This window comes from Myotis myotis, unplaced genomic scaffold, assembly GCF_014108235.1.
Source record: "Myotis myotis isolate mMyoMyo1 unplaced genomic scaffold, mMyoMyo1.p scaffold_m19_p_19, whole genome shotgun sequence".
NCBI lineage: Eukaryota > Metazoa > Chordata > Mammalia > Chiroptera > Vespertilionidae > Myotis > Myotis myotis.
In genome coordinates this window covers 11,731,693-11,758,963 of record NW_023416323.1, presented here as the reverse complement: position 1 = coordinate 11,758,963, position 27,271 = coordinate 11,731,693, and the positions used below count along the sequence as shown (strand labels likewise).

General features: G+C 49.6%; 1 protein-coding gene across 4 annotated transcripts; it reads left to right on the top strand.

The window, feature by feature from the left end:
- Window positions 1–3,083: 3,083 nt before the first annotated feature.
- Window positions 3,084–26,424, top strand: LOC118674537 (WT1 interacting protein). Of its 4 annotated transcripts, none has more exons than XM_036346444.1 (8): window positions 3,089–3,966; window positions 10,154–10,255; window positions 19,201–19,268; window positions 19,420–19,482; window positions 19,559–19,778; window positions 21,057–21,108; window positions 21,793–21,861; window positions 25,355–26,424. In XM_036346444.1, exons 1-8 carry the CDS (start codon window positions 3,303–3,305, stop codon window positions 25,371–25,373), a joined length of 1,257 nt encoding a protein of 418 aa, XP_036202337.1. In that variant the 5' UTR covers window positions 3,089–3,302; the 3' UTR covers window positions 25,374–26,424. The 4 variants fall into 4 exon arrangements, with proteins under 4 accessions (XP_036202339.1, XP_036202337.1, XP_036202338.1 ...); XM_036346443.1 differs by having other exon boundaries at window positions 3,092–3,966; window positions 19,648–19,778; XM_036346446.1 differs by lacking the exon at window positions 21,793–21,861 and having other exon boundaries at window positions 3,084–3,966.
- The last annotated feature ends 847 nt before the right edge of the window (window positions 26,425–27,271 follow it).

The following is a 27,271-nucleotide window of genomic DNA, read 5'->3' as shown; positions in this document are numbered from 1 at the left end:
TTTCCTTTCTCCAACAGTGGGACCCAGGCAGTGGTAGTTGGAGCCAGCTCATACTAGTTTTCCAAGCTGATTATACTAATTTCTTCCCAACTCTGTTCAGTGATACCATATTGGCAGTTTGAAATTGACCATGGAGGCATTGGCAAATGCTATAAATCAGGGCTCCTGATTTGTACAAACCTTTCCCAGAGCACTGGTTGTTAAATCCAGCACATCCCTGGACCCAGGAAGAAAAAGGCCAGAGAGAGAGGTGAGCACAGAGAACCCCTGTATCAGTGGAGAACAGGGAAGGCATCAGTGCAGGCTGGGCAGAGTCCTTGGATGGTGCTTCAAGCCCTATGAATCAGCCCCTGATCTTTCCTTCTCCCCTAATTGTTCTTCTCAGACAGAAAGAGCTAACAAATTGAGATCAAATACTCAGCATTTTGTAGTGAGGCTACAAAAGAAGGTGGGGTCTGGGACACATTCGGGTAATGTATATATGAGACCACACAATTTTGAATGGTACTCTGTATTATTTAGCATGACAATGGTATGACTTCCCACACTCTTAAATATTTTTAATATATTTATAAACACTTGCTTAATGTACTTCCCACTTCATGGAAGTATGTACTTTGTTTTAATGTTGAACAATGAACATTTTATTTATATATTTAAACTTTTTAAAAAAAATTGATTTGAGAGAGGAAGGGAGAGAACGAGGAGAGAGAGAGAGAGAGAGAGAGAGAGAGAGAGAGAGAGAGAGAGAGAGAGAGAGGTGAGAGAGATACATCAATCTGTTCCTTTCCCTATGAGCCCCGACCGGGGATTGAACCCGCCACCAGCCAGGGCCATTTTATTTATTTAAATGAGTTCTGGCCAATTTTGTATAATTTACTCCTTACCAGTTTGTTCTGTCATGCTTCTAACAACACTAAAATCACCCGTGTAACTGGTAGCCAGTGAGCATACTTGAGTGTTTTCTACACACTGTGTCCAAGTCAGTATCACTGCTATCCCAGTGATGGACATGGTTTTGGCCAACATGGGGTAGTACTCTATTCAGATTTCCTCAAATCCGGTAGCTGTCATGAGGATGACCAGGTTTGCTTTGCCTTGTCTGATCATCTTCAGAGTCTCTTGTACCCAGTAGTACTCACTTCCACTTTTCATAACCAGTTGGAGCCTAGAGTTGATTGACTCCCATGTCTTTGTTGTCTTCTCTGTGGCCACCATTTTCCCGTTTTAGGTGCTGGATGGCCCCCAAACAAGAACAGCTAACAAGATGGCCAGAAGTGAGAAAGCAAACTATTTTGGGTTGTTTCTGTTTCTGATTGTGGGTGTTTGTTTTTATTTATTACTATTAGAGTGAGTAATGCATTTAAGCTGACCCTGAACTCCAAGATATTGTTTAAATCTTGGAAGCTTTAAGTGGGGCATGTGGAGATGGAAGTTATTTAAGAACTACCTTTGAGGGCAGAGAGCTCCCGCTGAGCTCCTTTTCAGAAGGCCGGAGACCCCAGTACTGTATTGATTACTTAAACAATGTGATAAACACTTTTTGCTTGCATTGTTATCTGCATTTTGCATTACTTCCCTAGCATAGATTCTTGGAGCACTACTGCTTGTAAGAGTTTTCATTTGTGAGGATATTAATACCAGCAAATTGCTCTTCCTGACAGGATATACCAACTTATCTCCTACCAGTAAAGTACAGGCAAGTTTCACCACAGTCTTGCCAAAATTTCATTTTTAAATGGGAGACAATGTGAAATGTGATAGCTCATTGTTGATTTAATTTGTCTTTCCTTTCTCAGATGATTTTTCATTAGGTAGCTTCTCTGGATAATAGCTCCCCAAGCGCTTGTCCCCACCTGTGCCTGCCCCCTTCACTCTGAGCTTAGGGCGTGGGTGTTGTGTGGTGGAATTCTGCAAGGTCTGAGAGGTGCTGGGTCAGACGCTGCTCAACTGCCAGCCAAGGAGAATGGGCCACAGCGGGTTCCTCGGCAATGTTGAGGCCCCACATCTTGGTCAGTCTGTACCAGCACAATTCTTGGTCCAATCTCCCTGTGACACTGGGTGCCTTGCTGGAATTCTCGGGGGTGGGGGGCTGGAAAAGAGACCTTATCCACTCAAGGTTGTTCTCCTGGATCCATCAGGTCCCGATGGATAATGGCTTGCTTTTCTCGGTGAGCTGTTTGAATGTATGACAAGGGCTTTGTAATTTGTTTGGGGGGACAAAGCCCTGGTCACCTCTCTTCCATCCCTCATGTGGCCCCCAAGGCCCCACCTAATCTCAGGACCTGTAGCAGCGCAAGTGTTTTCAGGAGCATCCCCTTGGCGCCTCACCCAAGACCCTGAGGGCAGGTGCTGGAAAAACAGGGAGTCCTCACATCTCCTGGTGACTGCATGTGGTGGTCACAGCCGACGGTCATCAGTCCACTGGCTCAGCCTGAGGTCTGCTTCAGCTGGCGTGGCCTTGGGGGCTTGAGCACAAGGACCAGGCGCACGGACCAGTTCCCAACCAACCCTGGCTCCTAGCATTAGGCGCTTTCCCCCCCTGGCAGGTGGGGGCTCCTCAAACCAGTGAGCAACCACGTGGCCCAGGGACAGGCTGGGGGTCGTAGGGTCAGGCGAGGTCCTGGTGGCGCACGTGCACCAGGCGCACAGTGTTCTTAGGCTCCTGGAGCGGGCGCAGAGCTTCAGCCGAAGGCCAAGAGCCTGAAAGTGTGGCATCGCTGGGAAGTCAGATGGGGGAGAACGTGGGAAACGTCCGCCAGCTGCTCCTATTTCTCCTGCCGGACTGCGGGAGCCGCCGCCAGCTCAGCCCGCAGGGACCCACAGGCTCGACCGTCTGGGCGCGCGACGAAGGCCGCAGCTCGCCGCCGGACCACCTCGGGGCCCGCTCAGCTCGCGGGCGCCCGGCGCGGCGTCCGGTCCGGCCTGCGCGCCCCTCTGCTCCCGGCGCCGCCGCCGCCGCCGCCGCCACTCCCCCACATTCCAGAGGCCGCAGCGCCGTCTCCTTCCTCGCATTCCTGCCCCCACAAAGGAGTCCCTCCGCCCCCGCGCGGCCGCGGGAGGAGGGGGCGCGGCCCGGCGCCGCAGAGCGCACATTCCTCCGCCTCGCGCGCCACTGAGCGGAGCGCCGCCGACCCGGGCCGCGCGTGGCTGGCCGAGCGACCCGGCCCCGCGCCTGCCCCGCCCCGCGCCCAGGGGTCCCGGGGCGGGCTCCGGGTACCGGCGGACGATGCGGCGGCGCGGCCGGAGCGGCGGCGGGAAGCCGAGGCGGAGGTGACGCGCGAGGGCCGGCGGGCCGGGCCATGCAGCGCTCCGGGGCGGCCGCGGACGAGGCGGCGCTGCTCCTGGCCGGGCTGGACCTGCGGGAGCTGCAGCCAGGCGGCGACTCTCCGGGTCGGGGGCGGCGGGGGCCGCGGCCCGGGCCCGGAGACGAGGCGGCGCTGGCGCTGGGCCGCCGAGGGAAGGGCGGCGCCGGCGTCCCCGAGGCCGGGACGGACGGACTGAGCCGCGGGGAACGAGGCCCGCGGCGCGCGGCGGCCCCCGAGCTGAGCGCGCAGCCTGCGGGCAGCCCACGGGTCAGCCTGGCGGGCTCCGACGGCGGCGGCGGGAGCGCCCGTTCCAGCGGCATCAGCCTGGGCTACGACCAGCGCCACGGCAGTCCGCGCTCCGGCCGCTCGGACCCGCGCCCGGGCCCCGGGCCGCCGTCGGTGGGCAGCGCCCGCTCCAGTGTGTCCAGTCTCGGCTCCCGCGGCTCTGCTGGGGCTTATGCCGACTGGCTCCTGCCCGGCGCCGGTCCCGCGCCAACCCGCTCCCCCGAGCCTGTCGGGCCGGCCCCCTTCCCTCTGCCTTCGCTCCCGCTGCCCCCGGGCCGAGAGGGCGGCCCGAGCGCGGCCGAGCGGCGGCTGGAGGCGTTGACCCGAGAGCTGGAGCGGGCGCTGGAAGCGCGCACGGCGCGGGACTACTTCGGTGAGCGGGTCGGGATGGCCTCGGGGTGGCGGCTGGGCCGGCCTCGGGGTGGCCGGGGCCGGGCCCGCGTGGGAAGAGGGAGCACACGGGTGAACCGCCGCCCTCGCCTCTTGGTCTCCCACCTGGAGAAGGGCTTCTGGGAAAGTGAATGGAAGCCTTCATCCTAACGGAGAAAAAGTGATGTTAACAGGCAGAACGAGCCATTGCCGGAGAAATTCTTCTGCACCCTTGGCACGTGCCTCTGTTCATCCTGCTCGATGCTTTGTGACCCAGGTCGGCCTAAGCAGTGGAGGGACCCGCCCTCCCGGCACTCCTCCTCGCCCCCAGCGGTGTAGGTTGTGGACAATAGCGGGGTGGTGGCGGGGTCCAAGTACCCGGTCCCGCCTGACCTGAGGCTCCCATGATGGTCGCTGTTGGAGGTAGAGTGTGGGAGGGAGGGAGAATTCACCTTGAGGACGAGGGGACCAAGCCAGTCAGACTGGGCTGTCCTCTCTCTGGGCTGTGCTTTGTACATTGGATGTTTCCAAAGAGAATCCTCCTTGACAGCTTTTGCAAAGCTCACCGGTGTCAGCCAGTCTTTCCCAGTCTAACCCAGGCCCTCACAGACCCCGGTTAGTTCTTTGGACAGTACTTGGGACTCTAGGTTTGAGGTTCGGAGAAGAGACCCGGGGGAGGGCTTCCTTTCCTCCCTCACTGATGAGCAGGAAAGCCGAGGCCCCCAGCTCTAGGGGTTGCTGGCTGCTGGTTATCCTGCCAGGGACGGAGGCTTGTCCTGGGGTGTCATGCATTCATTCTAGCTAGCAGCTCAGGACGCCCTGAACTGGGTCTTGAGGGAGGAGGAAGCTCTATGTGATAGGTCACATGGGGGCATTTCAGGCAGAGGGAAGAATGGCCAAGAGGAGGCAAGGCGAGTAAGGATGTGGATTGTTCCACTACACTCCCCAGGGTTGCAGCCCAGGAGGGAGGGGTCGAGTGATCAAGGGAGTGTGTGGCCTGCCTTTGGGAGGGCAAATGTGGAAGGGTTTCAGGCTCATCTGGGAACAGTAGGTGAGAATTTCTGGTGTGGCTGTTGTGGCATGGCCTGGCATCAGGGAGATGAGGTAGAAGCTGTTGCCTCTCCTGCCTGGCAGGTGCCAGGAGCAAAAGCAGGGGCTGTCTTCTAAAGAGAAAGACTTTCCATTGCTTTGTTGCAAAAGGCTCTTCACTTTCCTGTCCCTGCCCATTGCAGAAACTAGCAGGTGTGTTCTGTGGGCCTCCGCAGCTACTCATGAGTCCTTGTGTGAAGCTGAGGTGGCTAGACCCAGGCAGATAATGTGAGACCAAAAGGGGCCCAAGGCACAAGACCATAGGCATAGGGGATATTGGGTCATCCTTTCTAAAGGGAGCTGCCACTCAGTCCTGGCCCATTGAAGCCACGTGGAAGGGGAAGGTGAGTGATGATAGATCTTTATTTTTCAAGAGAAGCCAGTTTAGGTTGGACCATCGTCCTGTGCACTAAAAGGTTTTGGGTTCAATTCCTGGTCAGGGCACATACCTAGGTTTTGGGTTGATCCCCAGTCGTGGCACGTTCAGGAGGCAACTGATCGATGTTTCTCTCTCACATTGATGTTTCTCTCTCTTGCTCCCTTCCTCTCTCTCTAAAATATTAATTAAAAACATTCTCTGTTGAGGATGAAAAAAAAGGGCATCTATTTGCTTGAACTGCTGAAATTTATCTGCTAATATTTGATATTTTAGAACTATAAAAGTGGCAATTTTATGTTATTCAACCTGAATAATACAAAGTTTTTATACAGGGAAGTCTGCAGGGAGCCCAGCTCAAGTGGTGTCTGATGAACCTCATCCTCAGGGTGTGTTTCCCCTTGCTGTGCCATTCCTTCCTCTCCTTGGCCCTGGTACCAGCTGACCTCCTGATCCCTCTGCCATTCATTGATGTCTTTGGAACTTTCCCATCTCAACAAGTTCCATTGCCATTAGCCAGTCACCAGCCTCAGGCTTCTGGAGCCTCTCTCTTTTTTTTTTTACAAAATACGTTTTTATTGATTTTTAGAGAGAGAGGAAGGGAGAGGGATAGAAACATCGATGAGAGAGAAACATCAACATCGATCAGCTCCTTCCTGCACGCCCCCCACAACCCAGGCATGTGCTCTGACCAGAGTCGACTGTTGACCTTTTGGTTCCTGGATCGAGGCTCAACCACTGAACCACAGAGGCCGGACCTTCCGGAACCTCTTTAAGTTAGATGACCTCTCTGCCTTCTCCTCAGCCACCCACTCCCAGAGCCACACCCTGTTTTTGCCGCCCTCTGCGGTCTTCAGTTCTGACTGTGGCCTGCATCTCACTGGTGACTTTGATCCCTCTAATCGCTGTCTGCCCTGCTGCATTGCCGGGGGACAGAGTGATGGTCTGGTCTTCGCGCCATCCATCTCCCTAAGCCTTGGTCAGTCCCCACTTTTATTCCCTCAGAAACCTTCCTCTCTCCTCCAGCCCTGCCTTTTCTACTTTGCTGAGAAAATGGAGGTCAGCAGCTTGCTTCCCCAATGCTTCCTGTTCCTCTCTCCACAGGCTCTTGAGTACACATCCAGATCTGAGGACAGGGTCCTTTCACCCCAACTCCACCTTCAGCTCTCCTTTGTCCACTGGCCCTTTTCTTTTGGCTGTAAATATGGACAAGGATCTTTCACTAAAAACAAAAACCCCAAAGCTGCATGGCCACAACGTCCGGCTGGCCCTTTCGTCCTCTCATCCGAGTGTCTGCTTGGCATTGTCTTCGCTTCTCCGCCTCTGATATCCCCTCACTGGGCTGACCCAGCTGACTCCCCAGCCCCAGTGGGTGTTTGCCAGGCCTTGTTGGTCTGGACCGCACTGCTGCACCCACAGGTGGAGTTGACTCCCCTTGACATGTTCTGTTCCTTGAATTTCTGAGGTACCTCATGCTTTGGTTCTCCTCCTTCAGAGTATTTTTATTAAAGTGACGCAGGCACATACTTAAGAAAACATCAAACAGAACCCAAGACCTAATGATGCGAGGTCATAGCGCATCCTCTGTCCTGTGTCCACAGGCAGCTGGCTTCTGTTTCTTCACATAGTCCAGTAACTTAGAGGAGTGACAAGGTCGGACTTTCAAAGTACATGGACAGGAGTGAAGGTGTGAGAGTGGATCATTTTCATTTTAGAAAGAAAGTCTGTCTGCAATTTTTGGGATGTGTTTTGGAGGCCAGGCTGGGACACCATGAGGAGGCTGAAATAACCATTGGGATGAGAATTGATGATGGTGAATCAGGCTAGTGGGAGTGAGGGTAGGGAATGAAGTCAAGATTAGGGAACAGAGGAGCCCAAATTGGAGGTGTGAGAGAGGGGCATTCCTGGGTGCTCCCTGAAACCTGGCTACCCCAAAGTGCCATTTCCTGAGCAGGAACCCAGAGGCAGAAGCAGTTTTATTATTATTACTTTTTAATCCTTAACTGAGGATATTTTTTCCATTGATTTCTAGAGAGAATGGAAGAGAGGGAGGAGGGTGTGTGAGGGAGAGCAAAACATTGAAGTGAGAGAGACACATGGATCGCTTGCTTCCCACATGCACCCCTAACGGGGCTGGGGAACCTGCAGCTGACGTATGTGTCCTTGATTGGAATCGAACCCGTGACCCTTTGGTCCACAGGCCAATGCTCTATACACTGAGCCAAACCGGCCAGGGCAAGGGCAGTTTTGTGGGGACCCTGGACCTTTGCTCTGGACCTGGAGTGGTGTGGGGGCCATCTGGGAGGTGGAGCAGTGACAGGAGAGAGCTCCTGGCTGGCGCAGAGCCCTCTGCAGGAGGCGTGGAGAGGGGCTGGGACTGCCCAGAGAGACCTGCAGATATGGTGTGCTTGGCTTCTGCATTTTTCAAAACATTTAAGTTAGTAATTAATTTCACTATGGAAAGATTTTACATACAAATCTATATACCTGACTTTTCTTGAAAAATTAGAATCTTTAGCAATGCAGGGCCTGCATTCCCACCCAGTAACTGTTAGCAGATCCAAGGCATGGCTGCGACTTCTGGCGGCCATGGCTCTCTTCTCCGTTCACCAGCCTCCACCAGCCACCTTTACATTCCTGATTGGGTTTGAGAGAGCAGTCATGGGTGACCCAAGACAGAACAGGAAGGGAGAGGAACCAGAAAGACAGGTGCAGGTCATGTCCTGGAAACCAATGGGGAGAGGTCTCCTGGTATTATCTGGACAGGAAGTCATGGATTTGCACAGTTAGGAGATGACTGAGTGTGGACTAAGCTTGCTTTCTTTCTTGACTGATGGGAGGGGGAAATGGGATGGCTGATGGGGAGGAGGGGGTTTTTAAGATGGAAGAGGCTTGACCATGGGTAAATGTTAAAGAGAGAGGTCTGGTAGAGAGTAGGAGGGAGAGGGTGAGGGCAGTATGTCCTAGAGCAGCCAGAAGACTTCTGGTCCAGAGGGCAGAGCCTGTCTTCAGGCCCTTTGGGGCCTGGGACTCCCTGGGTAACTCTGAGAAGGGGACTTCTTTTTTTTTTTTAATATGTTTTTATTGATTTCAGAGAGGAAGGGAGAGGGAAAGAGAGATAGAAACATTAATAATGAGAGCGAATCATCGATCGGCTGCCTCCTGCACACCCCCTACTGGGGATCGAGCCCACAGCACAGGCACGTGCCCTTGATTGGAACCGAACTCGGAACCCTTTAGTCCGCAGGCTGATGCTCCATCCACTGAGCCAAACCGGCTAGGGCAGTGGTCGGCAAATTGCGGCTTGCGAGCCACATGCGGCTCTTTGGCCCCTTGAGTGTGGCTCTTCCACAGAATACCGACTTCTGCACATGGGCCACACACTGTACATGTGCGCCCGCACGTGGTATTTTGGGGAAGAGCCACACTCAAGGGGCCAAAGAGCCGCATGTGGCTCACAAGCCGCAGTTTGCCGACCACTGGGCTAGGGCAGAAGGGGACTTCTGATGTGTGGGCTGGCCACATATGGTCTGGGTCTCCAGGAGGGCCAGTCAGGGAGTCCCTTAGGGGCTAGTGCCAGGCTTTGCCCTGGCATTGCTGGTTACCCTTCCCTTTACCACCCATCTCCTGACTGCTGGATATCCTGCTCTGTGTTGCCAGGGCTGGTCTCTGATTCCACCTGGTAGTCCCAGATGCTACTCAGGTATCACCTTATCACCAGAGCCTTTATTTTATTTTATTTTATTTTATTTTATTTTATTTTATTTTATTTTATTTTATTTTATTTTATTTTATTTTATTTTAATCCTCACCTGAGGATACCCGAGGATATTTTTTCCATTACTTTTTAGAGAGAGTGGACAGGAAGGAGGAAACAAAGAGGAACATCAGTGTGAGAGAGACACATTGATTGGTTGCCTCCTGCACACTCTCTAAGCCGGGCAGAGATCAAACCTGCAACCCAGGTATGTGCCCTTTACCGGGAATCGAATCTGTACCCTTCGGTCTAAGGGCTGACAATCTAACCACTGAGCAAACTGACCAGGGCATCAGAGCCTTTTCTGACTGCCCTACTTAAAAATCACACACTCAGACATATTTTTAATCAGTATTTTTTTTCCATAGCACTTGCTGCTTCCTCCTAAGGTATTATTTATGTGTTGTCTGTCTTCCTCCACTGGAATACAGGCTCCTTGAGGGTGGGGACTTGATTGGTGCATTGCAGAATCTCTGGCATCTCAGTGTGCAGGGCATGTGGCAGGCATTGCTGTTGATGTGCTGACTGAACAAGAGAATGAGTGAACTTTACGGTACCGATGAGGACACTGTGGCTGGGAGGGTCAGCGACTCTGCCCTGGGTGTGCCGTGTGGTCTTCATTCTTTTTGGTTCATAGACTGAAGAAAGGATTTTCCCCATGTCCAAGAGCAGCTCATGGGGAATGGGTTCAGAATGACCTTGTAGGTATGCAGAGGTCATGATGATTTTGATGGCGAGGATGGCTCTGTGCCAGGTGCTCTGCTAAACAACAACAGCAACAAACCCTAATCAGTGGGACCCTAACTGCCCCATGTGAGCCGTTAGCAACTGTGTGATGGAGGTCTAGAGAAGTTCACTTGCCCAAGATCAGGTGGGTGGGCAGCACTAGGACTGGGAATTGGATGCATGTTTATCTAACACCATGGTCGTGGCGCTAACCACTGCTCTTTTCTGCCTCTTCTCCCGTAGGCATTTGCATCAAATGTGGGCTTGGGATCTACGGAGCAAGACAAGCGTGCCAGGCAATGGGGAGCCTGTATCACACCGATTGCTTCATCTGTGACTCCTGTGGTAGGTAACCTCTTTCTGGCCCTTCTTGCACCATGGACTGCTTTGCACCTAAATCCCAGGCAGATGGACCACCAGCTCTGACCCAGGCTGAAGTGTGGAGGAGGCTGAGTTATGGCCCCTTTCTCTCTGGGCCTGGCCTGCTTGAGAGGCTTAAGCCCTGGGAAGGTCTGCTGGCCCCCTGGAGAGAGGTGTGGGGTCAGAGAGGAGCCATTTGCTAGCCACAGGGAAAGGCTGCCCCTCTGGCCCTGGGCGTTGGAGCCTTCATCCTCTGTAGGGTACTGAAGTCTCCTGGCTGCCTGGACACCATGCCTTCTGCCATTATACAGGGCTAATATTTCTTTTCCATGCAATTGCTTTTTTATCTGAATTTTGCACACAGTATAAACTATAAATGTAATTTAATCTAGAGAAAGTTATAAAAAGAGAAAAGTAACTATAACCCAAGCAGCATAATAAATCTGCACTCTTGATATTCTACAGTCCTTTTAAGCTTTGCCCAGAAGCAGACATCTTTCATTTATTTACACGAAACATTTTAATATTTTATTAAAGTATAATATAGGCACAGTGTTACATCACATCATTCTGAGAAGCTGTTTTTACCATAGCAGACAAACACTTCCCTTTCCATTATTGTAGGAGTTCTTTTTTTTTTTTTTTTAATATATTTTACTGATTTTTTACAGAGAGGAAGGGAGAAGGATAGAGAATTAGAAACATTGATGAGAGAGAAACATCAATCAGCTGCCTCCTGCACACACCCTACTGGGGATGTGCCCACAACCAAGGTACATGCCCTTGACCGGAATCGAACCTGGGACCCTTGAGTCCACAGGCTGACGCTCTATCCACTGAGCCAAACCGGTTAGGGCTGTAGGAGTTCTTTAAATGTCCTGGATAAAAGATCTTTGTTGGATATATGTATTATAAATTCTTTCCCTAACCTATTCTTGCTTCATTACTTTCTAAATGAAGTCTTCTGATGAAAAGAAATTCTTAATAAAATCCAATTATTCTTTGTTTATAGTTACTGCTTTTAATGCCCTCCCTGAGAAATCTTTGTAGTCTCATGTTTTAGACATCTGTTTTTATTTTGTGAGCATATTAAACATACCTATTCTGTATTCTGAATCTAATAGTCCCAATACCTGATGTCTTTTGAAGTCCTATTTCTACTGTTTACTGTTTCTCCTCACTCTCGGTCATGAGACCTTGTTTTCTCATGTGTTTTATAATTTTTGATTGTGGAATATGCCTGTGGGAATTTGTTGAGGTCTGTGTTGAAGTTGCATTTCCCTAGGGAATGTCTGAAACCTCTCTATTAAGGAAAAATTTTAAATTTAGATGGGGGAAAGTGTATTTTATTCTTTCGTGAGTATTCTTACATACTCATGGGCTTTTATTCATGCAATGTATGGCAATACAGACATTTTTTAAAAAGATTTTTTAAAAAATATATTTTTATTGATTTCAAGGAGGAAAGGAGAAGGAGAGAGAGAGAGAAACATCAATGATGAGAGAGAATCATTGACCGGCTGCCTCCTGCATGACCCCTACTAGGGGGCCAAGCCCAAAACCAGGGCATGTGCCCTTACGGGGAATTGAACCGTGACTGCCTGGCTCGTAGGTGGACGTCAACCGCTGAGCCACGCCAGCCGGGCTTAAAAAAGATTTTTAAAATTGATTTTTAGAGAGAGAGGAAGGGAGAGGGAGAAGGAAACATCTATGTCAGAGGGAAACATTGATTAGCTGCCTTCTGCAACCCCCTACTGAGGATTGAGCCCAAAACCAGACATGTGTCCTGACCAGAAATTGAACTGGCAACCTTTCAATGCACAGATGATGCCCAACCAACTGAGCCACACTGGCCAGGGCCAGTCATTATTCTTTTTGATGCACGAATTGTTTCAGACTTGGCCAGACTAAGTCCTTTCCAGTTGGCCCCTGTGCCCTTTGACATATCCCCATCATTCTTTGAGCACTTCTACTCAAGCACAGATGTTCTAGGTTTATCTTTGTTTTTAATTGAGTACAATTTACATACAGTACAGCAAACAGATCTTAAGTATACAGTAAAAAAAGATTAAAAAAATTGATTTTAGAGAGAGGGGGTTGGGCAGGCTCAGTTGTTTGGGTGTTGTCCCATGCACCAAGCAGTTACTGGTTTGATACCCTGGTTGTGGGCTCGATACCCAGTAGCGGGTATGCAGGAGGCAGCGGATCGATGTTTCTCTCTCCCTCTCTCTTCCTCTCTTTCTAAATCAATAAAAACATTTTTTTTTAAAATAAAAGGAAACATCAGTGTGAGAGAAACATCGATGGGTTAGCCCCTGCACGTGCCCAGACAGGGACTGAACCTGCCACCCCTCGGTGGGAGGGACGGTGCTGCAGAGCTGTAGGAAAAGATTTTGGACAAGTGTATATATTTATGTGACTCACACCCCTAACAAAGATAGCGAACATCTTCAACACCCTAGAAACTTCTATCTTGTACTTCTGTAGTTTCACCGTGTGCTTTCCCATCGTATCCACCTAACCAGCGTCCTGATTTCTACGCCATAGATCAGTTTCATCTGCCCTAGAACTTCATGTAAATGCAGTCGTCGTATGCACTGTTTTGATTTTTTTGTAACCGTGTCTGTTGTTGTTGTTGCCCATGTTACATGGAGTAAAGGAGTTGTAACTCACTCCTTCTTATTGCTGAGTAGGAGTCTGTTGTATGAATATACCACAGTTTGTTTATCCATTTAAGTGTGGGTAGACACCAGATTGTGCTGTGAACATTCTTGTACAGGTCATTTGTGGACAAATGTTTTCATTTCTCTTGGGTAAATTCCAAGAACTGGAATTTCTGGGTCATAGGCTAAGTGTATGTTTAACTTCATAAGAAACTGCCAAACTGTTTTCTAAAGGGCTTGCGCCATTTTATACCCCTACTAGAAATATAAGAGAGTTGGGCTGTTCTACATATTTGACAACAATTGGTATTTTAGTCTTTTAAATTTAAGCCAGTCTTTTAAAAACAATATTTTTATTGATTTCTGAGAGGGAGAGAGAGATAGAAACATCACTGATGAGAGAGCATCATTGATCGGCTGCCTCCTGCACGCCCCCTACTGGGGATCAAGCCCACAACCCGGGCATATTCCCTGACCGCAAATTGAACCATGACCTCCTGGTTCATAGGTCGATGCTCAACCAGTGAACCACACTGGTGGGCTGATTTGAGCCAGTCTAATAGGTGTGGAGAGGTATCTCATTGTGGTTTTTAATTTGCATTTCACAGAGGACCAATGAGGTTGAGTATCTTTTTGTCTGCTGCTTGACCATTTATATCAGCGGTTCTCAACCTGTGGGTCGCGACCCCTTTGGCGGTCGAACGACCCTTTCACAGGGGTTGCCTAAGACCATCCTGCATATCAGATATTTACATTACAATTCATAACAGTAGCAACATTACCGTTATGAAGGAGCAACGAAAATCATTTTATGGTTGGGTCACAACATGAGGAACTGTTTTTAAAGGGCCAGAAGGTTGAGAACCACTGATTTATATCATCATTGGTGAAGTCTGTTCAAGTGTTTTGTTCCATTTTTAAATTGGGGGTTATTTGTCTTTATTATTTAGTTGTAGGAAAAAAATATGTATCTTCTGAGTACAAGTTCTTTTCACATGTATGTTTTGTGAATATTTTTTCCTAATATGATTTTTAAAAATATTTTTAATGATATATATATATATTTTTAATATATTTTATTGATTTTTTACAGAGAGGAAGGGAGAGGAATAGAGAGTTAGAAACATCGATGAGAGAAACATCGATCAGCTGCCTCCTGCACATCTCCTACTGGGGATGTGCCCGCAACCAAGGCACAGGCCCTTGGCCGGAATCGAACCTGGGACCTTTCAGTCCGCAGGCCGACGCTCCATCCACTGAGCCAAACCAGCCAGGGCATGATATATTTTTTGATAAATTTCACATTTTGATGAAATCCAATGCGTCAGGTTTTTTTTGTTTTGTTTTATAGTTACTATTCTTTGTACCTGTTTTTTTGGTCTTCCTTTGAGTCATAAAGATAGTCTCCAGTGTTCTGGAAGCTTTAGATTTCCCATTTCTATGTTTAGAGTGATAACTCACTTCATACTAATTTTGTGTATGTTGTGAAGTTATGAAATTGAATGTTGTTCTTTCCCCACATGGATATTCAGTTGTTGCAGTACTATGTGCTGAAAAGACTTTGTTTTCCCACTTGTGTGTTTGTTGAAATATTTCTGGGTCTATTTTTGGACTTTGTTCTGTTCCACTGATTTTTTTGTCTCCTCATCCCAATATTATGACACTGCCTTTGATTACTGTAAGTCTTAAAATAGGAAGTAGAATAAGTCTTCCTGCTTTGTCAGTCTTTTTTTCAAGATTATTTTGGCTATTCGCTGTTCTTTATACTTTTATATAAATTTCAAAATTGGCCGGTCAGGTTCCACACACACACGAGGGCTGGCATTTTGTTTGGGCAAAATCGAGAAACAAAAGGCGCATAATCCATTTTCAGTTAAAGGATTTCAAATCCTAAGTTGCATAATAATTTTTCTATATTTTATCAAACTAGTGTTTATTTTTTTTATTGTTATTTTTTAAAATATATTTTATTGATTTTTTACAGAGAGGAAGGGAGAGGGATAGAGAGCTAGAAACATCGATGAGAGAGAAACATCGATCAGCTGCCTCCTGCACGCCCCCTACTGGGAATGTGCCCGCAACCAAGGTACATGCCCTTGACCAGAATCGAACCTGGGACCCTTCAGTCCGCAGGCCGACGCTTTATCCACTGAGCCAAACCGGTTAGGGCTAGTGTTTATTTTTTGTATAAATTCTAAGCTTTTGTTTCTTGAGGTTTTGTCTTAATATGTATTTTACTGGTTTTAAATAAATTTTAGCTGTTCTTAAAAGAAAAGCATTTGAATGTATAGATCAATTTGGGGAGAGCTGATGTCAACATCTGAAGCCATAAAGATGGTTGTCAGGAGCTGTGCAGGGTCTGAGTGAGATTTTTTCCTACTTGCAAGCTGACCAGTCAGCCTGCCACCGGTTCACGATGCTGCCTGAAGACATGAGCTGCTGGGCAGACTCGCAGCACCGCAAGCTGCATGCACGTCACTAACATTCACATTGTGTTTGCCCTCCTGAGCCCCACGGGTCACATGGAGTGGCCGCGATGGATGCTCACATGCAGTGGGTCTGAGTCAGGTCCGAGGAACCCTGGCTTAGGGAACCCCAGTATTTTATAATGGGCTGCCAGCAAAGCTATCTGACCCTTGTCCTGGAGGAACGCATCTTTATTACTCTGGACAGCGAACAAACCTGCCCTCTGCTTCAGAGGGAGATGCTACCTCTGTCTTCTAAACAGTTTGCTCCACAGATGTCCTTGGAAAGATAATCCCTGCCCTGGCTGATGTTGCTACATGGTTAGAGCGGTGGCCCTCACACCGAAGGGTCTCGGGTTCCATTCCTGGTCAAGGGCACGTACCTGGGTTGCAGGTTCGATCCCCAGCCTTGGTTGGTGTATGTTCAGGAGGCAACCAGTTGATGTGTCCGCCTGCCTGCCTGCCTCCCTCCCTGCCTCCCTCCCTCCTTCCCTCTATTCTTCCCTTCCACACACTGTTTATTTATTTCTTATTTTTTCCACACTCTGTTTATTATACTGGGGTTGTTTGCTGTGTATATTTTTGTGTCATTAAAAATTTTTTTAGCCTTAACTGGTTTGGCTCAGTGGCTAGAGTGTCGGCCTGCGGACTGAAGGGTCCCAGGTTCGATTCCAGTCAAGGGCATGTACCTTGGTTGCGGGCACATCCCCAGTAGGGGGTGTGCTGGAGGCAGCTGATTGATGTTTCTCTCTCATCGATGTTTCTAACTCTCTATCCCTCTCCCTTCATCTCTGTAAAAAATCAATAAAATATATTAAAAAATTTTTTTTTAATTGATTTCAGAGAGGAAGGGAGAGATAGAAACATCAATAATGAGAAAGAATCATTGATTGGCTGCCTCCTGCACACCCCCTACTGGGGATCGAGCCTGCAACCAGGCATGTGCCCTTGACTGGGAATTGAACCAGGGACCTTTCAGTCCACAGACCTACACTCTATTCACTGAGCCAAACCAGTTAGGGCCCTTCCATGCGCTCTGAAAATCAATGGGGAAAATATCCTCAGGTGAGGATTAACAGAAAACAAAAAAGCAGGAAAAGGTGATCCAGAATGAAATCTGAAGCTCTGTTTGTAGGATGTGCAGCAATGCGAGCCGTCCAGTGGAGCGCCGCCTTCCAGCAGTGGCACCCCCCGTTTATGTAGGTCTTTTACAACTCCTCTCAACAAAGTTTAGTTCTTCAGAGTAAGGCCAGACATGTCTTCATTAAATTTGTCCCTTAGTATTTATGGATTTTTTTGGATACTGTTATAAGTGCAATTTTAAAAATTATGTTCATTTCCAATCATTTGTTGCTAGAATATAAAAATATATTTGGTTTTCACATGCTGACCAACTATCCTACAACCTTGATAAACTCACATATTAGTTCTAGGGAGATTTTTTTTTGTAGATTCCTTATGAATTTCTACATAACATAATATCATCTGTGTTTAAAAATAGCCTTACTTTTTCTACCCAATTTTTAAGTTTATTTACATGTCTTACTGCACCGTGGAGGGCTAGTGCGTTTACTGTATTACCTCATGTCTGCCGTCGGCTGTGCGCTTTCACGGGTGCTGTCCTGGTGCCGGAGGAGCCCTCTTGTCCCCAGTTAGGCCTGGGCTGTCTCCCGTCTCATGGGGGTGCCTCTCATAGCTGCTGGGGCTCTTTTGACAAGGACGCCTCTTTCATATTAGGCTACTTCACCTGGTGAGAGTTGTACTTGTGATGTTCATGAAAGAAGGAAAGTCATTCTGAAAAGTGTTCTCAGTTTAACTGAAATGAATGTGATTAAAAAAAAATTAGAAGATCAGTTTACATTTGAAACAAGTTCTTCCACTATTTACTTTGACAACCTCTTACAATAGTTATGTTGACATGTTCTATTTAATTAAAAAAATATTAATTAGCTTTTCGGTCAGAACTGCCATCTCCCAATAATTCACTAAAATGACTAACACAAAGGAAAGAGGAGAGGCACCCCTATAGGTTCTCTAGGCCTTTTAGGAAACATGGAGTTGTTCCTTTGACCACCTACATGTGCACCTACAAGAAGGTGATATTGTGGACATCAAGGGAATCGGCCCTGTTCAAAAAGGAATGCCCACAAATGTTACCATAGCAAAACTGGAAGAGTCTGCAATGTCACCCAGCATGCAGTGGGCATTTTTTAAAAAAAATATATATTTTATTGATTTTTTACAGAGAGGAAGGGAGAGGGATAGAGAGTTAGAATTGATGAGAGAGAAACATCGATCAGCTGCCTCCTGCACACCTCCTACTGGGGATGTGCCCGCAACCAAGGTACATGCCCTTACCGGAATCGAACCTGGGACCTTTCAGTCTGCAGGCCGACGCTCTATCCACTGAGCCAAACCGGTTAGGGCTCAGTGGGCATTTTTGCGAACAAACAAGTTAAAGGCAAAATTCTTGCCAAGAGAATGTACGTATTGAGCATATAAAGCTCTCCAAGATCCGTGATAGCTTCCTGAAATGTGTGAGGGAAAGTGATCAGAAAAAGAAGGAAGCCAGAGCGAAAGGTACCTGGTTCACCTGAAGCGCCAGCCTGCTCCACCCAGAGCACAGTGAGAACCGATGGAAAGGAGCTGAGCTGCTGGAACCCTTCCCTGTGAATTCATGGCATGATGAGTATATATAAAAAAAGACCTGTGTACTGATAAAAAGGTTTCTCCTAATTGAGTAGAAGTGTGGTGTCCCTTCCCCCCCCCAAAAAAAATAAAACTTTGTGTCCTAAAAAATATTAATTACTATATGAAAAAATGCTCAACGGCACTAATCATCAGGGAAATGCCAGTTGAAACCACAGTGAGCGATCACCTGTCAGAAAGGCTGTCATCAATAAATCAACAAACAACAAGTGTTGGAGAGGATGTGGAGGAGGGGAACCCTTGTGCTCTGTTGGGATTCTAAATTGGTGCAGCCACTGTGGGGAAAACAGTGAAACAGGAAAACGACCATATGACCTAGCAATTCCACTTGTGGTTCTTTATCCAGAGAAATCCAAAAACACGAATTCGGAAAGATAAATGCTTCCCTGTGTTCATTACAACATTATTTACAGCCAAGATACGGAAGCAGCCAACGTGCCCGTCAATAAACAAGTGGATAAATAAGCTGTGGTGCATATAATATATAATGAAATATTACTCAACCATAGAAAGAATGAAGTCTTACCATTTGCAACAACATGGGAGGATCTAGAGGGTATTATGCCAAGTGAAATCAATTTGACAGAGAAAGACAAATATCGTATGATTTCACCTACATGTGGAATATTACAAATAAATAAATCAACAAACAAAACAAACAGTCCTAGACACAGAGAACAGACTGATGGTTGCCAGATGGGAGTTTGGGGGGCTGGGTGAAAGGTGAAAGAATTAAGTGGTATTGGTGGTTATAAAATAATCACGAGGTAAAGCACAGCACAGGGAATATAGTCAGTGATGCTGTAATAACTGTGTAGGTGTCAGAGGGTGTTAGACTTATTGGGGTGATCGCTCTGTAAGTTATATAAATGTCTAATCACTGTGCTGAAGCTGATATAATGCATGCCAACTGTAATAGAAAAATAAGCTTAATTAGTATAATGATAACAACATCACATTAAAGGGAAAACTTAAAGTTTGTCCACAATCCGCTTCTTGTCTGTTGGAGGAGGGTGCTGAGAAATGGCAGCAGGGACCCCATCCCTGATTTCCATCGGCCCAGGGACCCCTTTCTCCACCCTCGTCCTTGCAGGGAGACGGCTTCGTGGGAAGGCGTTCTACAATGTGGGCGAGAAAGTGTACTGCCAGGAGGACTTCCTGGTGAGTCAAAGCTGTGCACTGGCCGGTCCCTGGTTGGAGCAGGGCAGGGACCCTCCTGATTCCCATGGAGACCTGAGGCCAGGAGGCAGGTGCTGGCTGGGCAGAGTGCCCCTTTGTCTCGTAACCTCCTGGGTCCTGTGTCCCCTGATAGTACTCCGGGTTCCAGCAAACAGCTGACAAGTGTAGCGTGTGTGGACACCTCATCATGGACATGGTGAGAACCTCCCCCAGCCCCTGGAGCTCCTCTGTCTTGGGCAAACTTAGGACCCCGCCCTTTTCACCTGTTGCAGACCTGCCAGGGGCTCAGAGCCAGAGCCTATTCCGGGGGCTGTGCTGAGCCTTCCACCTGCACTGACCCCTCAGTGCCTCCCACCCCCAGATCCTCCAGGCCCTTGGGAAGTCCTATCACCCAGGCTGCTTCCGGTGCTCTGTGTGTGGTGAGTGCCTGGACGGGGTGCCCTTCACTGTGGACGTGGAGAACAACATCTACTGCGTCAGAGACTATCATACGTGAGTAGCCGGCGTGCGGGGCAGGTGTGATTCCCGTGTTTCCTTCCCTGGAAACATCTTCCTGGCCCGCCTGTCTGTGTTCTCCATTCCTTTTTGTTGTTTGTTTTGTTAATCGAGGATATTTTTCCGTTGATTTTTTTTAGAGAGAGTGGAAGGGACGGAGGGAGGGAGAGAGAGAGAGAGAGAGAGAGATCGATTGGTTACCTCTCGCACATGCCCCTACCAGGGCCGAGGATTGAGCCTGCAACCGAGATACCTGCCCTTGACTGGAATCAAACCTGCGACCCTTCAGTCTGAGGGTTGATGCTCTAACCACTGAGCACCCGGCTAGGGCTTGTTCTTCCTTCATGACCTTTTCACTTCCAGCCTCCCTGTGTGTGCTTACTGGTTGGGTCAGGGTACAGATCTCTGCCAGATTTCTTTTTTCTTTTTTTTTTTAAAATATATTTTATTGATTTTTTACAGAGAGGAAGGGAGAGAGAGAGAGAGCCAGAAACATCGATCAGCTGCCTCCTGCACATCCCCCAATGGGGATGTGCCCGCAACCAAGGTACATGCCCTTGACCGGAATCGAACCTGGGACCTTTCAGTCCGTAGGCCGACGCTCTCCACTGAGCCAAACTGGTTTCGGCTCTGCCAGATTTCTTAATGGTTCAGCCACCAGCCATGTCTTTCCTCTCCCCACCTGTGCCTGCATGCTCCCTTTTTCCTAGTGCTGAGGATTCTCACGGCCACACCTGGCTTCTATCTGTCTGTCCCCAGGCCAGGCCTCTTTTATATGAGATGGAGGTTGGGATCTCCACACATTCTTTTTCCTTCCTGTTGGGTACTCATGCGAGCAGCCAATCCATTCTCCCTTGCTGTGACTCCAGGCTCAGCCCTCGGAGCTGTGGTCCTGTGTTGCTGCCATGCCTGGGGTTGGTACCTGGCATAGGTCCTGTTCCTCAGCGTGGAGCCAGCTTTTTTGCAGGCATCTCAGCTAGAGGGCAGCCCATACCTGGAAGTTAGGGGGCAGGGATCTTGCGGAAGCATGAGAGAGAGTGCTGAGTGGAACCTGAACCCATCCTGGAGGAGGTGATGGAACGGAGGGGTATTGGGGAGTCAGATAAAAGGCCATTGCCAAGAAGGCATGGCAGAAGCTGCTCCCACCCTATGTGTCCACATAAGGGCCTGGGACTGACACGTGGGCAAGGTCATGGGGCTGCTGTGGGCAGGCCTGCCCTGTGCCCTTGGCCTGTGGTCACTCAGCGGGTCACTCTGGTTTCCTTTATTTTCCAGGGCTTTTGCACCAAAATGCGCCTCCTGTGCTCGTCCTATTCTCCCTGCACAGGTAAGAACTACCCACCAGGAGGTGATCAGGTGCCTGGCCCAGCAGGGGCAGGTCCCACCCGCGTCCGCCCCAGCTCTTGGGCCCCTGTGGGAGGGATGAGCAGATGCTCCTGCCCATGCCCCTCAGGGCCGAGGGATGGGTATGTGCCCATTGTGCGGAGTGCAGTGTCCCTGCGTGAGTTAGAGGGAAACGGTGGCCCCTGCTGCTTGGCCGAGTTCAGCTCCATTGCCCATAGATGAAGGAAGGACTGTTCCCTGGGTCTCTTACCTCTGCAGGTAGAGGTGGCGGGGGAGCAGATGAGATGAGATGGGGCAGCCTGTGCAGGAGACACCCTTGGGTAGTGCAGCTCTCCCAGGCATTGGGTCTCCCACATATGCTGGTTCTGTCCCAAGCTGGGGAAGCAGGACTGGCAGTGGTCTTCTGACTCCAAAGAACTGAAAAGAATATGTACCTGCACGTTCACACCCACGTGATGGCTCTCATGGACACGTGTGCATGCTTTTGGCACATGCACATCCATTCATGTGCACCTACCGATGCCCATTCTTGCCCTGAGTCATTGTCACACAGGCACGAATGCACGTCTACCATGACAAAGCACATGGTGTAGGCATGTGCCCCCATGCACAATTCACCTTGAACCCCAGCTTGCTTATTGTGTGTGAACCCCATCTCTTCCTCCAGGGTTGTGAGACAACTATCCGTGTGGTGTCCATGGATAGAGACTACCACGTGGAATGTTATCACTGTGAGGTGAGCCTGGTCTCCTGGAAGGCTGGAGGCTGGGGCAGTTCCCCTTCACACAGGTTTCCTTCTCTCTAGGTGTTGTGCGAGCCCACATCCTCTTTTATGTTTCTTACCCATTCTACCTGTCTTCCCAGCCCCCCCACCCCCAGTGAGCCCTGTCCACAAGACATGTTCTCTCTCAGCCTGTTTCCTATTTAATCAAATATTTACTAACAATTTAAAGTGTGTAGGGTGTTGTGGATCACATAGAATATAGTCCCTACCCCCATGGGAGAGACAGGTATTCAGGCAGTATCTACAGGTCATCATTGCTAACAAGGGAGTTTTTGTAGTGCATAGGAGGTCTTGGAGGGAAAGATTTCTGGAGGGTTTGAAAGGTGAATAAGAGCCAAGGAGGCAGTGAGAAGGCATTTTCAGGCAGTCGAAGCAGAATGTGCTTAGGTGTGAAGATGGGTGTGTTGTTTGTGTCACTAGAGAAGTTGGCAGGTGCTGGGGACAAAAGGCCACATGAGCTAAGAAGTGTGGACTTATCTGGGCAATGGAGAATGATCAAAAAGGGTGACAGCACATATGTAATAACTTAATCAATAAAGAAATTAAAAAAAAAAAGTGACAGGATGGCTTTTGGGTTTTAGAAAGGGCACTCAGCACCCTTTCTAAAGGAAGAGGGACAGGGGGGCTGGGCTTCTCTGAAGAGGTGGGTGGAGTCAGGGGTGTGGTCCTGGGTTCAGGGAAGTGAATTGAGCTGAGTGATGGTTAGGCAGTAGAAAGGACTGGAATTGGTCAGTGATTGGATGTGGGAGTTTGGGGTTTGGAGGTGTCCATTAGGACCCCAGGAAGGTGAGAGGAGGAGGGGATAAGATGCTCTTATTTTTGGCAGCTGGAGACACCTGGATAGAGATGTGCAGGCAGCAGGTAGATGTGCTGCAGTTCAAAGCCTCTGACTACAGGCACAGGAATCTGGAGTCATGGCGTATACAGCCCTTTCCTCTCTGGTGCTCTGCCCTGTGGTTCCAGACCCTCGGCTTCGGAGTCCTCAGCCAAGGGGACTAGAGGGTCTCTGGGCAGCCTGGAGAGTAGCTCCCTTCTCTCGGAGATCACCGACCTGCCTTGCCTGTGGCCTAGGGTCTGAGAATCCATTTTGCATGTATTTTGCCTGGCTTTTCATTATTAAAAGTAGGATGGGGAGTCCAGTCCTTGCCCCTATCATGGCCTGAAGCAACAGCCCCATCCTGGGCCTACAGATGGCTGCTGAAGCCAGGGGAGGAACGGAGGGCTCCAGGAAGGAGCGGGGCTCGTGATGGCCCAAAGAGCAGCCATGTTTGGGAGATGCATGGCGGCAAAGCAGCGACATGGGGAGGCCAAGAGTGAGTGAATGAGGAGGTAGGAGAAAACCTGGAGGAGGAGTTGGGTTTCAGAGCCCGGGAAGAGCAGGAGGGAGTGTGAGGGAGACATCTTCAGTCATCAAAGGTCCATTTGGAACCAGGTTGTCCTGGTGGGGGCAAGTGGTCCAGTGGGAACAGGAATCCTGAGTGGGGACAGGGAAGGAGGGTCATGGTCAGAAGAGGGCCATGGATCCCCCTCAACAGTAACGGCATCCTGCTCTGCGGTCCTGGACACGGTGGTGTCCCTTGGGATCCCTAAGCACAATCCCTAGGGCAAGGAGCAAGCCAAGCTGTGGGTGGTCCACACTCAGATCCTCGGGATTGTGAGACCTGTAGATGGGAACTAGGGTCTCTAGGCCCCCTTTCTCCTCCCCTCTCTGGTGTGTGTTAATCAGTAGCAGGACCCAGACAGGGGCTATGTCAGGACGGGTGGGGGGAGGGAGGACACTTGAAACATGCGTGGCTTGGAACGTGAGGCTCCATCGCAGTCCTCCGACTCCATTACTGCTGTGGGGCAGGGCAGGTGTTGGTCTCAGGGCCTTTGGGTAACAAGTGTCGAATGTTCGAGGCAGGAGTTCAGCTCTGGATGCAGTGAGAGCGTAACCTCCTTGAGGTAGGAGGCAAAAGGAAGGAAAAAGTCCACTTGGTCTTGCCCAGGGTCCCACTGTCTCCAACAGCCTCCCTGGCTGCCCCTCACACTTCCTGCCAATTTTTTACAGAGGTCACATACCAATCACATAACTTGTTAAACAAAATTAGCCTGTAAAGTACAGCACAGAGATAAAATGGTAAGATGAAGGACTTAAAGCTGAACTTGTTTACTTGATATCACCAGTTTTTCTCTTCCGTTATCTCTTAAGGCCACCGCCCCAGGCATTTGATAACCTCTCCTTCCCAAGGTCACCAGTCCCCCCCCCCCACCCCCCCCCCCCCGGGTTAGGATCCAGGAGACACTTCTCAGTTGTCGCTGCCCTAACCTCTCAGCAGCTCTCTACATGCTGACTAGTCCCTTCTTGACTTGTCACAGTGCCCCGAGGACCATCCATTTTTGGTTTTCTTCCCTTTTGTTTTCTCCTCAAATCTCTTTTTCTTTCTTTCTAAATTGATTTTAGAGAGCCCGGCTGGCATGGCTCAGTGATAGAGTGTCAACCTATGAACCAGGAGGTCACGGTTTCATTCGTGGTCAGGGCACATGCCCGGGTCACAGGCTTGGTCCTCAGTGCGGGCCATGCAGGAGGCAGCCGATCAGTGATTCTCTCTTATCATTGATGTTTCTGTCTCTCCCTCTCTGAAATCAATAAAAATATATTTTAAAAATAAAACAATAAATAGATTTTACAGAGAGAGGAAGGGAGAAAGAGAAACATCTATGTGAGAGAGACATCAGTCGGCCGCCTCCTGCATGCACCCCTGACTAGGGATTGAGCCTGCAGCCTGGGCACGCACGCTGACTGGAACTGAACTGGCGGCCTTTCGGTGCATGGGAGATGCTCAACCAACTGAGCCACACCGGCCAGGGCTCGCTCTTCATATTGGAGCCTTCATGGCTCAAGCCGTTTGCCCTCTTCTCTTTTCTAGTTTTCTGTGCTCCTAGGGCAGTGATGGCGAACCTATGGCACGAGTGTCAGAGGTGAAACGCGAACTCATTTTTTTGGTTGATTTTTCGTTGTTAAATGGCATTTAAATATATAAAATAAATATCAAAAATATAAGTCTTTGTTTTACTATGGTTGCAAATATCAAAAAATTTCTATATGTGACACGGCACCAGAGTTAGGGTTTTTCAAAATGCTGACACGCTGAGCTCAAAAGGTTCGCCATCACTGTCCTAGGGAGATGTAATCTGTTTTGTTAAGATCAATCTCATTTTTATGCCCGAGCCCCCATTTACTGTCCAGCCCTCTCTTGAGACTCCAGGCTGTGTCTTCCTTCAAGAGGCTCCCAGTTCTGTGTGTCCCACACTGGGCTCCTGATCCCCCATCTTAAGAATAAAAGCCAGAGTCCGCTGGAAGTTTGACAGAGCCCTGTCACTCTGCCCCACACCCCATTACCCTGAGGTGCCAGTATGGCCCCCCTGTCTACTCACCCTGGGGTGGGGCTGTGTTCTTCCCTAGGACTGCGGGCTTCAGCTGAGCGGGGAGGATGGACGCCGCTGCTACCCGCTGGAGGGCCACCTGCTGTGCCGCCGCTGCCACCTCAGGCGACTCCGGCCTGGGCCACTTCCCTCACCTGCTGTGCATGTCACGGAGCTCTGAGCTGGAGCAGGAGCCCGACCCTGGGGCCGTGTGTGTGTGTGTGTGTGTGTGTGTGTGTGTGTGTGTGTGTGTGTGTGTATGTATGAGGGCAGGCGGGATGGGTGACCCAGGTTGGGCTGAGCTCTGCGTCAGGGTGGCACAGCCACTCCTCCTCCAATGCCCACCCTGCCAATTGCCACCAAGCTGCTGTCCGAGGGGCCGGCCCCACGGCGAAGCTACTTCTATTTATTCACCGTCTGTGCCTTCTCCAGCTGCTTCCCTCAGGCAGGCTCTGCCCACCTCCCCCCACCCCATCCCCACCCCACCCCATCAAGGAGGGGCAGGCTCCCAGACCGCCTGGATGGAGCCAGTTTCCTGTTCAGAATGGGCCAGGGACCCCTTTGCAGAGCGCTGGGAGCAGGCGGTGTTTGGCCTAAGGGCGCACATATTTGTGTGTCTCATAAGCGGCTTGCACACCAGTATGTGCCTTGTTTGGGTGGGGTCACAGGATGGTGTGGGGCCTGCAAAGGAGCCCTGCCTTTGGCCACTGTGGTCACTGGGATTTGGCCACTTGGATTCCAGTGGGTGTTTTCAGCCACAATCCCACCCGGGGCTCCCATCCCTAGCTCCTGGCTTGGGACTCCCCCACCCCTATCTTTCAGCTTCGGAAAAGAACCACGCGAATCCCAGCCCTGCCCGCGGGAGAGCGCCGCTGCAGGAAAGCACTGGATGGGGCTCCAGGACCAACGCATATGATTTGACTTAAATTAAGTTTTTCCATTGAGAATGTTTTCATTTTCTTTAAAAGAATATAGTTTTCTTCTAAAACTTGGCCCACGTTGTTATTTTTAGGAAAGTTACAAGAAGCAAATGTCCACTTGTATGTCATATTTTCAGGGTAAAAGCATTGTAGTTTAACTATTTTTGTATAAATGGCTCTAAAATCTCAATATATGTGTCTGCCTTTTAGACATTAGAATAGTTGGGGGGGGGGATGTCTGTCAATGTCTTAGGAGTGGTAACCTTAATGTGGTTTGAAGAAATGTAGATCACATTTTTTTCTTTGAAAGACACGTCAGCATTGGGAAGCCTGGAAGCCCACTGATGGCTTGTGCTGGAGTTGCCCTGTGGCTGGCCCCAGGGGCAGGTGACCTGTCTTGATAAATCACAGTGCTTTTCACGGAATATTGTGACTTCAGTCCCTTTGTTTCTGTGGGAACCTGCACCTTCTCTTGGCTCCTGCGCTTGCCCTCCCTTTCCTTCAGTGTTAGAGTGGGTCTCTGCTGGTAGGACCACTCATCTGGGGGAGCCAGGCAGTAGGAACCGGATGTTGTGGGAGTGTCCTTGGGGAGAATGGGAGGGGAAGTGGCAGCCAGGGGTGTCCCTCTGGGCTGAGGCCTGGGGCTGGGAGGCCCCCTAGTGGGCTGAGGAAGCAAGTACCCGAGGAGTTTGTTGAGGAAGGGAGTGTTTCAACGCGGAGGTGGTTCTGAGATGGGGAAAGTGTCTGGAGAAGGGGACTTCAATGGGATCAGCGCGGTTTCTTGAAGGAGGTGATCCCAACAGGGCAGGTGAGAGTAAATTCCAGGAGCAGGAGCCCACTTCTGGCTTTCTCTTCTTTATAAGCCGGGCTGCTTTGCTTTCTAGCCAGTAATTGCAAAGCTTTCTTCTGATTGCCCTCTTGCTTCTGATGTCAAAGCTGCTTTGCCCTAGGTTTCTCCTTGTTGGTAACAGCCCTTCTCTTTTCTCTTCCTCTGTGTCTGCTGTGGAGGGGGCCTTGGATCGTCCAGTTCCACGCCT